Source organism: Athene cunicularia (assembly GCF_003259725.1).
Source record: "Athene cunicularia isolate RWA chromosome 3 unlocalized genomic scaffold, athCun1 chr3_part1, whole genome shotgun sequence".
Taxonomy (NCBI): domain Eukaryota; kingdom Metazoa; phylum Chordata; class Aves; order Strigiformes; family Strigidae; genus Athene; species Athene cunicularia.
In genome coordinates this window covers 39,381,914-39,395,486 of record NW_020799097.1, presented here as the reverse complement: position 1 = coordinate 39,395,486, position 13,573 = coordinate 39,381,914, and the positions used below count along the sequence as shown (strand labels likewise).

Sequence of the window (13,573 nt, the reverse complement as noted above, 5' to 3'; positions counted from 1 at the left end):
CACCCATGTTTTGAGTACTACTTTTAGGCAGGGATTAAGTTGTATGGTACTCGTAGTATTTACTTCCATCTTTCTTAACAAATTTGATTGCATGAAAATCTAAATTGTGGATTGTTCAAGCATAATAAACACTCACTGTTAAACTTCTTGCAGTATCACACAGCATCCCAGAAACACAGGAGTTGATGCTTTGTTTTTAGGTGGCCAGCTGAAACCTGGAATTCAGCTTGTACTGCCTTATAGGTATTCTTATCTTGGCCTCTTCTGTTTCCATGGGAGTTTGAAGAATTATTTAAAAAAGCTATAGATTATTATTACAATATTTTCTATCAATGATTTTTCATATTCTTTTGTATGCTATTTCTATATGCATTGGTTAAGACAAGTAATTACAAACTTAAGTTGGCTTTTAGATTTAGCTGAAAATTCTGCTTGGTGAACAGTCATGAAGAAGCAATTAAGTTCAGAAGGGTTGGAGTATTGTCATGAGTTGTCACAGTATTTATTCACAAGACTGCAGTCCTTCAAAGAGGCTTTTAAATACTGTGATCATGGTCCAGGTGGTGAGGGACATGCTGTTGTGCACACAAAACAAAACCGGTTTCTGTCATGGAATGTCTAATCTCTTGTAAAACAGGAGAATAGAGATACATTCTGACCTAGAGAAACAGGGGAAACAGTGAGGCAGCCTTGGCCAGTACAGTGAGCTGGCCTTCATCTAAACTTCGTAAAGTTGATTCAGAGATCTTTTAGCAAGAGAGATCTGACCTTGTTACAAATACAGAGAGGTTCTCTCATATGTGAGATGTGTGGAAAAGAGCTTGGAAGGCCTTGTTTGAAATGCTGACCACCACTATTCATTTATTAGCCTCGCTCATGAGTCGGTGCAGAGAGAGGTGATGCATAGGACCAGAACAGGTTATGAGAAACTGTGAAAGAGGAGGCAGGTGCCTGAGGCTTGATACAGTGGTAGAGCTGAGAAAAAAACACAGATAAGCACTTCACTCACTGCTCATTCCCTGTCTTGGAACACCAGCCAAATAAGGAAATAGTGGTTATTTGGTTATCACTGCAGTGTTTTTTAAGGAGGGGTAAAGGCACGCTTAAGTGATGTAGTCAAAGCAACTGGGTAGGAAAGTGAACTTCATAGCAACAGCTGTAGCTAGAAATACATATGAAGATCATTGTTAGACATAAGCTGCCATCAGAAACTGCTTTAAGTCACAGGAGAGAGTAATTGGAAATGGAAGAGAGCACAAGATGCATAATTAATATGAAAATGTGACCATTTATACTTTTTAATTATGCACCTGACTTACGATGTAAAACTCCACAAATCATGCTGGAGACAATAGAAACCAGTGGGTTCTAGAGACAGAGAGCTTAAAGAGGTGTTCTGTTTCTAAGCCAAAGGAACCTTAAATGGGAGTATAACAAGAGCAGCAAGGTTCTGAGGTTAAAATGGAGGTGTTTTGTTCAATGGGCAGCTCACAGATTATGTGAAACTGGAGAACATCAAGGCTTCATTTCACTTCATGGCTTTGTCTTCATGACCTAGGACTAATAATTTTTGAAAAGGTAGATTTTCTAACGAGGTGCAAAATGCCATTGCCATAGATTCCAGCTGTTATATTTTTCAAGAAGAGCCTGTCTTCGCTGTCATTGCTGGCACAGTGTCTGTGGTGTTATGTATTTGTGTGTTAAAAGCTAATCCTTACCAAACTTGCAGTGTTTTCTGATTTGCACCAATTCTGTTCCTTAGACAGATAAGAGTCAAAGTAATCACTTCCAGCATTTGTTCCAAATACTGAAGCTCATGGGTTATGACTGGGTAGAAAGGTATGTATTTATGAATCTAAATTATATACCTCTTTTTTTTTTTAAATGGATAATATGTACGTTAGAATTTCAGTGGAGTGCTCTTTTGAAGAAAATCTCCTGATTGTGTCCAGCTGTCACCATATTGTAGCACACATCATGTAGGCATTTTGGATGAAACTGAGCTACAAGATGTCTGCTTGCACTCTGGAGTTTATTAGTTGCACACAAGCAGCACATTTGGCCTGTAGGACCCAACTAAAGCTAGTCCCATAAAGAGGAAAAAATAGAAAACAAACCCTCAGAACTGTGTGGAATGTGGGCCTCAGGTCCTTGGCATCAGCCTTTTCATTCTATAGGTCAGCTCCTGCTGGTCTGCTTTATTTGCAAATGGAGACATTGCCATGTGTTCAGGATGTGAAAAACAGCCCTGTCTATCATTTAACAGGTCTTTCATAACTGCTTAATCTGTGAAAAAGGGAAACAGTCTTTCAGAGACTTTATGTCAGAGCTACTGTAATACTGTGTGTTTGCATATTAAATGATCTTGAAGTATGATATTTTAGCAGAATCTGAATCTGAGTTTGAATCATGCTTCAGGCTTGAAGTATCTATTGCAGGGAAATGTATCCCCACTATTATTCATTGTAATAATTAATCTTTTTAGCAATCTGAGCAAAGGTCAGTAATAGATCTGCAGACTAAATCATATTCCTCTCTGACAGACTCCATGTCTTTTGTGGCAAAATATAGGATTTTAGCCTTCAGCAATACTTGTCTGCCTCCTTCCACAGTGCTTAACGTTGAACTAAGCACGTGGTGCTTAGTTGCCAGCTAGAGTGAAACTGTGATGGTCCTTAGGTTATGGATCTAGAATATTGTTATTGTGAGCAGAAGCAATGAATGTTTTATTATTAGCAATGATTAATTACACTTTCAGTTTAATGTGACCACGATAGAATTATTATGACTCCCTTTCTAATCTCATTAACAGATCTGTGTTGCCACAGTAATTTGATCTGTCTACATCCTGCCTCTCCTCAATTTATTGCAATTTATTGCATTGAGTCCTCTGTACTAAAGCTAGTAGTAAGAGAGGTTCCCACGAGCACACAAATGACCAGGTTATCATAATTCTGATCATAATTTTCCCATTATATAATAAGTATGGAGCTTTGGTTGCTGAAATGAGAGTTACTGATTATATCACCAAGCTTCCCACGTTGGAGCACTATTTATTCAGCTGTTATTGCTGTTTCCTGGTAAGAATCCAGCTCTGAACAAACACTGCAAACATTTCTCTTGATTAAAATGTAATTTTAGGTCCTGTTGCTTTTCAACACAGGTGCCAGCATGTGTCTTTTGGTCTAGTTCAAGGGATGAAGACTCGGAGAGGAGAAGTAATTTTCCTGGAAGATGTTTTAAATGAAGTTCGCTCAAGGATGTTACAAAACATGGCTTCCACAAAAAGTTAGCTTTTTCAGGTCTTATTAATTTCTTTTGATGTTCTGTGTTGATTAAAACCATTTCATCTTTTCTACCTTTTGCTTTTCCCTGCATCAGACTAATCGCAGTCATACGCCCTGATCTGTGAACTTTTTGTATCTCCCATAATATAAACATTAAAATGATCCTTTGCAACTCTGTGAACTTCCCTAAGTTACGGATTTGCAAATTTTAACATTCAGTGAAATTAGCATGCTTTTACATTGGGAAGGAAGTACCTGCCTTTGGGGAATAAGAGTTGCTTTTTTCATGGAGGAACACATTGGCCGATAGTGGGATTGGGGCTGCAGTTCAAGGAACAGTCAGATCTCATCCAAAGGATTTGTAGCTCCAACAGTTTTCTCTGGCAAGATTGACGGTAGCTTGTCTGCAACTACTGCCTTGTCATCCTCCCAGCGTCATGACTGTTTCCGGAGTCCCCAGGAGGTCACTGCTCTGCAGCAGGATCTGCTGAAGGTTGATGTTTGCCTGCACCTCGGGCAGTGGCTCTAGAGCTATTTCCTCTTGACGCAGTAAAGATTCAAGCGGTTCCCAGTGAAATGCTGCCCCCACTTGTGCTTTCTGGAGTTAGGTGCTGAACTGATTCAGTGAACTGATCTGGTTGAGTAGTGTGCATCTTCCTTCCTCTGCCTCCTCAACTTTTTAAATCCAGATAATTTTGCTTGTAGAGTGGACAAGGAGAAGGGGGGCAGGCAGAGTGATAGAAAGATGACCCTCAATTCAAACCAGTTTTACAGCAGAGAGGAATGGAGCTTAGAGCTTCAGTTTAAAGGTTAGTATCATAGCTGAGTGTAAAGCAAACTTATTTTTATGCTGAATTGAACTGACACAGCAGAGGTGCAGACCCGTGTTTCATTGCACAAGCTGTAGACAGAACAGCTAGAAGAAGTAATGTGCACCATTACCCAGAGCTTATCCCTTAGATCCTAAATCCTATCTATGCTTGTAGAAGTTTTCCTCCTTATGATTGAATTGCTGCCTTACCTCCTCTTTCCTAAATTAGAAATCATAAATCCCTGACTCATAGCAATGTCTTCAATGTTTGAAAAGTGTTTGGATAAACAGTGAAAGATATTACAAACTTGTGTGTGGTATCAAAATGCCTCAGTGTCATTTAAAAGGTTTTGGGAGTTGGGCATTTAACAGCTAATGCTGGCTTAAAAAATCATGCCTGTGCAGAGCTGGAGCTGGTTAAATACCTTTGTATAGACTCTTTCCTTGATATTAGATGTACACAGTTCTGCTATTTAAGTTTCCATTATTGTCATCCTTTTCTGCTCATCTCATTGAATCCTGCTGTCCCCATTAATCCTCTGTATAGTGCATATTTCCTTTGCTGCTTTGCTTTGTCTTAGATAGCTTTCTCTCTGTCTTATCAAGCATCTAAACAAAAGACTGAATTCTGAGACAGTTGTTATGTTTTGAAGCAAATCTCAGTTATGACATGTAATAATGTAATTTAAACATATTTGTCTCTTTGAATGAATAACCAGTCTGGCACTTCTCAGGGCTATGAACTATCCCCAAGCTCAGTTCTGTCTGAATTTTGTATATAGCAAAGATATGAGTATATGAACTACTCAAAGTTGTCCCAGTTGGCTTTGCTGACCTGGCACAAAGAAATAGCAAAGCAAAGGACAGAAATCCGAGTGTACTAAAACTGTACTGCAAAACTGTTTCAGCTTAAGTGGTACCTTAAGAGAACAGCTGAATTGTCCATGTTCTGCTGTTAGTGGGAAATCAGCTGGGACAGGAAATCATAAACTTAACTCTGCAAATTTAATAAATTACATATACCATGATTGAAAATGGCACTTGGCACTTGCTAAAGTAGAACAGATTTACCTTGTAAAAGACTATGACAAGAATCCTTCTTTCTCCCCAAGTAGAGACAAACAGGAAGAGGACACCCTGGTAGAGCACACTGTGATCTGAGTTTAAAAATAGAAAGTGCTATGTATGTCAAAAGCATCACCTTTTTACTAGGCAAGGTTGGGGATCCAAACACAAGTAATTGAATTCTCAGAAAATCCAGTATCTAAAGTGCTGTTACACTGGATACAGTTTCCTGTACTTCTGATGAACTAGAGCACCAGCTTGGTCCTGTGAACTTCCTGTAAGACAGGGAATGAAACAGGCCCTTCTGTGAATTTCTGTACACAACAGCATGCTGCTTGTCTCCTGAAGAATTGAGTTGTGAAAATGCTGGCAATAGCTTTGCAGACATGTCTCTGCAGCTGTTCTGAGGATATTTTCTCTTAGACTATTCCAGATTAATTAAGGTTTGTAATGATAGACTTCAGTCTATTTAGAGCAGCTTTGGAGAAGTTGTTGTCATGTCTACCCAGGGAGAAGCCTGACTGACTAGTGGCCTTCTATGATGGAGTGACTGCATCAGTGGACAAGGGAAGAGCTATGGATCTCATCTACCTGGACTTCTTGTGTAAAGCCCTTGATAGGTCCCCCACAACATTCTTGCCTCTAAACTAGATACGGATTTAATGAATGGACTGTTATATGGATAGGAATTGTCTGGATGGCCATGTCCAAAAAGTTATAGGTCAGTGGTTCAATGTCCAAGGTGGAAACCAGTAACAAGCGGTGTCCTGCAAGGGTTCATACTGGGATCAATACTATTTGATATCTTATCCATGACACAGACAGCGGGACTGAGTGCACCCTCAGCAAGTTTGCAGATGACACCATGCTGTGCGGTGCAGTTGATTCACTGGAGGGAAGGGATGTCATCCAGAGGGACCCGGACAGGCTCAAGGAGTGGGCCTATGCAAACCTCATGAAGTTCAACAAGGTCAAGTATGAAGTCTTGCACATGGGTTGAGGCAATCACGGTATCAGTACAGACAGGGATGAATGGATTGAGAGCAGCCCTCCAGAGAGGGACTTGGGGGTACTGGTGGATGAAAAATTGGACATAAGCTGGCAATGTGTGCTTGCAGCCCTGAAAGCCAACCATATCCTGGGCTGTATCAAGAGAAGTGGGGCCAGCAGGTCGAGGGAGGTGATTCTTCCCCTCTACTCTGCTCTCATGAGATCCCACCTGGAGTCCTGTGTCTAGCTCTGCGGCCCCCAGTACAAGGAAGACATGGACCTGCTCGGGTTGGTCCAGGGGAGGCCACAAAAATGATCAGGGGTCTGGAGCACCTCCCTATGAGGACAGGCTGAGAGAGTTGGGATTGTTCAGTCTGGAGAAGAGAAGGCTCCAGGGAGATGTTACTGCAGCCTTTCATCATATAGAGGGAGCTTATAAGAAAGACGGAGAAAGACTTTTTTACCAGGGCCTGTAGTGAGAGAACAAGGGACAATGGTTTCAAACTGAAAGAGAGTAGGTTTAGATATAAGGAAGAAATTCTTCACTGTGAAGGTGGTGAGACACTGGTACATGTTGCCCAGAGAAGCTGTGGCTGCCCCCTCCCTGGCAGTGTTCAAGGCCAGGTTGGACAGGGCTTTGAGCAACCTGAGCTAGTGGAAGGTGTCCCTGCCCATGGCAGAGGGGCTGGGCTGGTTGATCTTTAAAGGTCCAGCCAACCCAAACCATTCTGCGATTCTCTCAGTTCAGATTCTCTTGAGTATAGTCATTTTAGGTCTCTACAGTGGATGGTGTTAATACTCCCTAAGTGTACATCTGAATGCTCTATTAGCCATTGGAATGATTTGTCTTTGACTATGCCCCCTTATCACTTGGAGTTTATCAGTTTTTAAACAAGACCTGAATTGCCCTGTCATCTTCTTCCTTATCTGACATTGGCTGTCTGAATTGTGAAGAGGAATTCAGTGTAGTCTATCCAGTCTGTTGCAATGAATTCTTCTGACCTTACAATCTGCATTACACATACTAGGGGAAGTGGAGAAAAAGCCCATCTGAAACAGCTGTATCTCAGCTTTTAAGAAAGATTTATATCCTGGACTTCTTGCTGTATGCATCTTGACAATTTCCGTATTGCTTGTTCACAGTTTTAGAAGATGCTGTTTTATTGGCATCTCCAAGCCTGAGCAAGGGAGTTGTTACGCTACTATGGATTTGTGATTTCTTTTGCTGCATTTCTCTTTAGCAACCAAAGAGATAGAAGACCCTATGGAGACAGCAGAGAAGGTTGGTCTTGCGGCACTAATAATTCAGGTGAGTCTGAGCTTCCTCCCAAGGTGTTTGCATCTTCTGTGTAAAGGTAAAAATTGAGATGGAGAGACATATCTAGGTAACATTAATTTATTTTTCCAGGACTTCCGTGGCCTTCTGTCATCAGATTATCAGTTTAGCTGGGATCGAGCTTTTCAAAGTCGTGGAGATACAGGCGTATTCTTGCAGTACACCCATGCCAGGCTCCACAGGTAAGAGGAGCATTTGTATGCAGAAGTACAGTTTGACGTGTATTTTAACCTTATTAACTTACGGCTTTGTTAAGTAGTAGTGTTGACTCCTTCCCTAAATATGACACGTTCACTTTTTCAGCAGAGGTGTGAATTTACGATAGGAATCACTGAGAATTCCCAGAAGAGCAAGCCAATTAAAATGAAATTTCCACCTCATTTCCACAGGGCTGAACTAACTGTCCAGGTACTTCCTCAGTTCTAGGAACAGCCTCTCTGCATGGTTGGTGTCAGTAATGAAGAATTTAGGATTAAGGAAACTGATGTAAAAACCAAAATGCCCATACTTGTAAATTATACCAAATCACAGAATGTAGACGGTTTTGGCTACTGCTGTAGCTAGGGTTTTTTTTTAACATTCTGTTATTTCCCACTGTTAGTAACCAAGGTTAAAAGCAGACCCTTTGCTGTTGACTCAGGCCAGTTTGAACAGTTTTATCAATCAGAGTGATTTGTCAGAGCATTTTTAATGCAAACATCGATATGTATTTCCATAAAAGCATGTGAGATACCTTCCTGAATCAGGCCAAAGGTCTGTACCAGCCTGGTACTCTGAGGCAATGGTAACAGGAGATGGTATTCAGGCAGAGCATGCAAGCCCAGTCCCTTCTATAGTCTGTTCCTCTTGTACTCCCTTTTCATCTAGGTAATAATGGCAGTACTAGGGTACTGGTACCAGAGTAGTGACTACTTCCCTGCTCCTTATAGCATCCGCTTCTGGATATGGAGTGTTGTTCATGCACATCTCTAATCCTGCTGATAGTAAATGGGTAGCACAGATTTTAATTTTTTTATCTTGGTTTGAAGTCAGCTAGTCTGTATCAGTGTTCCATTCTGCTTGAGCAGAAGATGCCTACCCTTTTTTCTTGAAAACACAAATTACTGTTTTTCTCGTTCAGCTTTGCTAACAAGAGTTTTTCATCCAACATTTGTTTTTCATTTTTACATTTTAGTTTAGAACAGATGCATGGGAATGAGCAGCTAACTGACATTAATGTGGCGTGCTTGCAAGAGCCAGATGCCATCTCTGTTCTTCAGCATCTTCTCAGGTTCGTCTAGTTTTCTTTCCAAATACCAGTTCCCTTAAAATAAACTTCTGGATTTGCTGCCAGCCTGTTGAGCAGGCACAGACTGCATGATCATAAGAGACAAATGGCTATTTCAGGCAATGCCTTGTCTGTTGGGTCACACTGATTGCAATGGTAGCCCTCACTCGAAACTTTTGTGGACTTTAGAAGCCATATCAGGGAAAAAGCAATATTTGGAAAACACTGTGTACATGAGCCTCTTAATTATTTCTTGTATTCACAGAAATATGCTAAGCTCTATATAAATATTAGCTGCAAATTTGTTTGGTCCCTCTTGTTCAGTTTTTGTTATGTGGGAAAGGGGAGAGGAAGTGCTCCTGGGTGAGGTGAAATGGAGTATGTGCATGCACGTTCAGTAGCTCAACATTCTTTAGACCTACTGAACTAATACCTGTTAATAGCAGTAATGTTCTTCATTCAGTCCTAAAGTTTCAGTTTTCATTATTTCATAGGTGTGTAATTAAAATACAGGGGAGTTATCCAGGCTGTGCAGCCTGTGATGGAGTTGGAACTAATGAGGATTTCAGAATTCCTAGTGAGAGGTCCTGTATACCACAATGCGCACTGCATGGTGCCAGAAAGTTAACTCCTTTGGCCACACTATGGCCTTCTTGAGGACATCTGTCTAAACTTTAGACTTCCAAAAGTCATTCCAGAGTCCCAGGTGACTCCTTTCAGCCTGCAGCTGTAGGTTGCAGAGTCCTGCATTAACTGTAGTTGCCTCAAAAGGCCTGCAGTTTATGGTATGCTCCATGCTCTCTTGAACAACAACAGCAAGACAGCCAGCACACTCAATAAGACCAGCATTGTCTTATTTGTACAGTGCAGTTGTATTTCACAGAAAACTCATGGGTTGTTTCTTGGTTTTTATGAATTAGTGTATAGCTGCCTGTCTTGTGTGTGAAAAATGACAGGGTTAATGTATTTCAGGTTGATTTACAGGGATTACCACATCCCAGACACATGTCCATTTTCAAACAGAGGTTATTGCTCCACTGTGGGGCTCTTGTTTTCATAGAGCTTCAGGTCTGCTTATTGCAAAGGCCTTGTGAGTCTGGCCAGGCATCACACGGAATCTCTATGAAACATCTCATGGGGCCTTCGCTTCCAGCAGAAGGTAGTATCTACATTATCCATTAGACCAGGCACTTTGTGACTAACAAACTCAGGTTTAAATATCGCATGGTTTCAGGAGCAACAATTACTGTTCAGCCCTCCTTGTGAGTTGCCATGAGTGAGTTCTTCTTGAAAAATTTCCATCATAAACACTCCTGAGTTGTCAGAAGCCCATGTCCCATGACGCTGCTTCTGCTGTTTGAAAAGCTACCAGACATTTGCCCTTAAAATTAGCTGACCAGTTCTTAATGGTATTAACTTTGCAGAGTAATGAATAGGAGCTTGCAGGTAGCATGTATATCCCAGCGAGAGTGGACTTACTTAACTCATAAAATAATCAAACGAGTTGTAAGCCAACATTGAAATGGCAATTTCAAGAAGCAACAGAGTTGGTATGAAAAGAGGGCCCCTTCATTTGATACCAACTTTGTTGCTTAATGGCTGTTTGATGGTGCTTGTTAAATTAATAGTCAGCTGTCACTGCAGACCCAGGAGCTGCTGGTGTCTGTTGTCCGTGAGGCAATGCAGAGGTTCCCCTGATTCTGTCTCTCTCTCTCTCTCATCTGTTGGGCAGTGCTATAAAGGGGCATGGCTGCAGGGCCGTGCTGGCTGTGTTGAGGTGCTGAATGCACATGTAAGAGATGTTTTCGTAGCTTATGTGCCAAGGAAATGGGGAGCACTCCCTCCCTGGTGCTTTAGCTCCTACGTGACAACCGAGCCCTCATTATCAGAGCTCGCTCCTTGGTTCTCCTGCAGCTTGCCTTTAAAGGAGGAAGATCCCAGGGAAGCTCAGCTTGGGCATGCTGGTGGCGATGGGCCTGGGAGCTGAGCAAAGACCAGGAAGTCCATTCCACACTTTGAGTTTGAAATCTGTTCAGCCTCAGAGGGGTTGGAACTTCTTGCAGGCTGTGAAAAAGAGGATGTGCACAAGTGGATAGCAGAACACTTGAAGAAAAAACAGAGATCTCCATAACTGCCTGTATTACCCAGTTTAATACTGTCTTACATAAGTCGATTTCATTCCAGGATTATGTAAACACACTTTGTTTTTCTCTTTTCTAATGTTACAAGATTCCTTTTAGCTACATAAAATTCTAAGCTGCATTTACTAAAGGCAGCATCCTCTAAGGGACTATTTTGACTGCCTTAGTTATTTAATACATGCTTTTTGCTCCTAGGAATTTACAATTAGTGCTGAAATGTAAAACCAGACATAATGTTCCAGGAGCAAATATAGCTCTCGTGTTCTCCCAGCTGTAGCCTGTCTCCCCAAGCTCTGCCATCTACAGTGCTTGCATGATGAGGAGCAGAAGCAATCTCCTTCAGTAATAAGTGAACAAGGAAGGAATAATCAATTGTGTGCTAATTACATGGTTTAGGTCTGGTAATTATTTTTGGTAATTCTGCAGTTGTGGTTGTGTGTTTGTTCTGACAAGCAAGTGTAATGAGCCTTCTATCTGAGTGCTTCCTAGCACTTTAACACCAATCAATCTTTTTCTTTCTTCACAGGTATGATGAGGTCCTGTATAGATCTTCTCAGGATCTGCAACCCAAACACATTGTCAGCTACCTCCTCACACTCAGGTAAGGTGGTTGCAGATACTGGCATCTGTCTCCAATAAGGACAGGTCTTCCTGAGCCGGCTCTGCCACCCTCACATCTGCACTGCTTTGAAGATTAAAAATAGGGGGAAGATGTAAATTTGTGGAACAGCTTCTCTGGAGCAGGAAAGGTATAAGTAGGATAGCAAATAATATAATAAATAGTAGAGATCAAGGTTGGAACCAGAAACAAAGGAGCCAGAAGCCACCTCAGAAACTAATTGCTTCAAGAAAAAAAGAGTTAGTTACTTGGTTGCAACTCAGTGTCTGAACCCAAAATCATCCTGGACTAATTGTATCTTAAAGAGCAGATTGGAGCTTAAAAGCTCTCAAATCTGAAAATTTCAGGTAGGAGATTTTGTTCAAATCCCTTTTAACCACTGATCTCAGCCTGTGCGTTCAGATGGCCAAAGCATATTATTACTGTAAGTCATGATCTGTAGGGAGGTCCCCACAGGGACCTCTCTGATTTAAAGGCACATTGAAGCACTGGAGTATATTTGCTGAGGAAACTTTAGAGCCTGTGTACGGGGAATGATTTAACAAGGTAAGGAAAACTGTGTAAGGAATCACACACCTTAGGAATGACAAGGAAGGCTCTCAAGGATCTTTCTTTTTAGGTGGAGGGAGTGAATATTTTGGAGTTATTTTACAAGCATTGCATTGTTGATGGCATGCCCTGACAACATGCAGGCCACAGAAAACCATGCCCTCCCTCAGATGGGTGAAAGAGGCAGTTGGAGAGAAGTCTGTGGTGGTGCTGCTGCTCGCTGTAGCCCATCGCACTGCTCCGCTCAGGAGACTTGCTCATTCTCACCATTCTCACCATGTTTTCCGTTTCAGCCATCTGGCAGCCATGGCACATAAAACCCTTCCTGTGAAAGACAGCGCCCCTGAACTAGCCCAGGTACGGCACAGCGCTGTCCGTGGCCGGAGTCTGTGTGGGGCTGATCCTGTCGCAGAGGGCCGATTGCTCGGGCTGTGCCTAGGCGGCTGCGCAGCCGCTGCAGGTGGGGGAGCTGCCCAGCCGGCTCTCCGCAGGCAGCGCTGCTGTGGGAAGGCAGGGACTGCTCCTGGGCCGGGCCTTTGGGGACGGGTGGCTTTGCCTCATCTTTCAAAAAAAGATTCTGCCACAAGGACAATCACTCCACACCCAGTCAAACCCCTTGCCTTCTCATCACCCTCCCTTCTGAACTTTTTAAAAGTAAACATCTGAGCATTTAATTTGTGGGTTAATTTCTTATGGTTTCCTTCAGTGGTTACATGGGAAGACAGAATTATGAGGTAACTGAATCTGTCTCCTCCCTCTTGCCACCTACATATCCCAGGTTGCCTGTGTTGCATTTCCAGTGAAAGCAGGGAGGCTGACAACTGTTAATGTGCAGTTCCAAATAGATGCAAATTACTTTTCTATGGATCTACCGGGCAATGTTTGACCCCTTAACTGGTCAGTAAAGATATACTAATTACACTGCCTTTATTTTCTTTCATCTATTTCAAAAGTAGTTACGTAGCTGACTGTGGTTGGAAGTCACATCTAAGTGTTGAACTGTGTTGTGGGGAAAAACATCTCAGTGGAATTGATGGAGCTGCACTCTGTACTTGAGCTTAGATGCTGTAGGTTTTCCTTCCTGCCTTTGAAGATTGGCTAAGACAGTCTAAGCTACAAGGAAAATTACAGTTCCTTATACTGTTAAAAGATATTTCTAAATATCTTAGTGTGATAGCTTTCAAGAACTACTATTTTTTGCAGCAAGGTTGATAAAGCCTTCCCAAACAGCCAGCTGTGTAACAGCCAAGGTACTGACAAGGAGGAGTGACATTTCTAAAGCAGCCTGTAGCTGCTTGCCAGCCTCTTAACCCAGGCACATCCTCGGGCTGTACCAGCCTGGGGTGCATGAAAGATTTTTCACTTCTTAGTCACTGCTAGCTCTCCTGCAGGCATTGCCTCTGCTTGCTCTGCCTGGAGGGTACCAGACTGGGCTGGACACCCTTTCCAAGCTTCCCTTTGTTGACAGAGTCTCTCTCTGTTGACACTGCCGTGGGCAGGTGTGAATC

General features: G+C 42.1%; 1 protein-coding gene across 2 annotated transcripts in view; it reads left to right on the top strand.

The window, feature by feature from the left end:
• RARS2 (arginyl-tRNA synthetase 2, mitochondrial) overlaps positions 1-13,573 on the top strand; it is a 34,493-nt gene that overhangs the window by 20,619 nt on the left and 301 nt on the right. For both annotated transcript variants that reach the window (XM_026844464.1, XM_026844463.1), the window contains 7 exons: positions 1,763-1,839; positions 3,164-3,288; positions 7,395-7,462; positions 7,562-7,671; positions 8,664-8,759; positions 11,424-11,498; positions 12,359-12,422. In XM_026844464.1, coding sequence (XP_026700265.1) covers positions 1,763-1,839; positions 3,164-3,288; positions 7,395-7,462; positions 7,562-7,671; positions 8,664-8,759; positions 11,424-11,498; positions 12,359-12,422 — 615 coding nt within the window. The remainder of the gene's footprint in view (positions 1-1,762; positions 1,840-3,163; positions 3,289-7,394; positions 7,463-7,561; positions 7,672-8,663; positions 8,760-11,423; positions 11,499-12,358; positions 12,423-13,573) is intronic.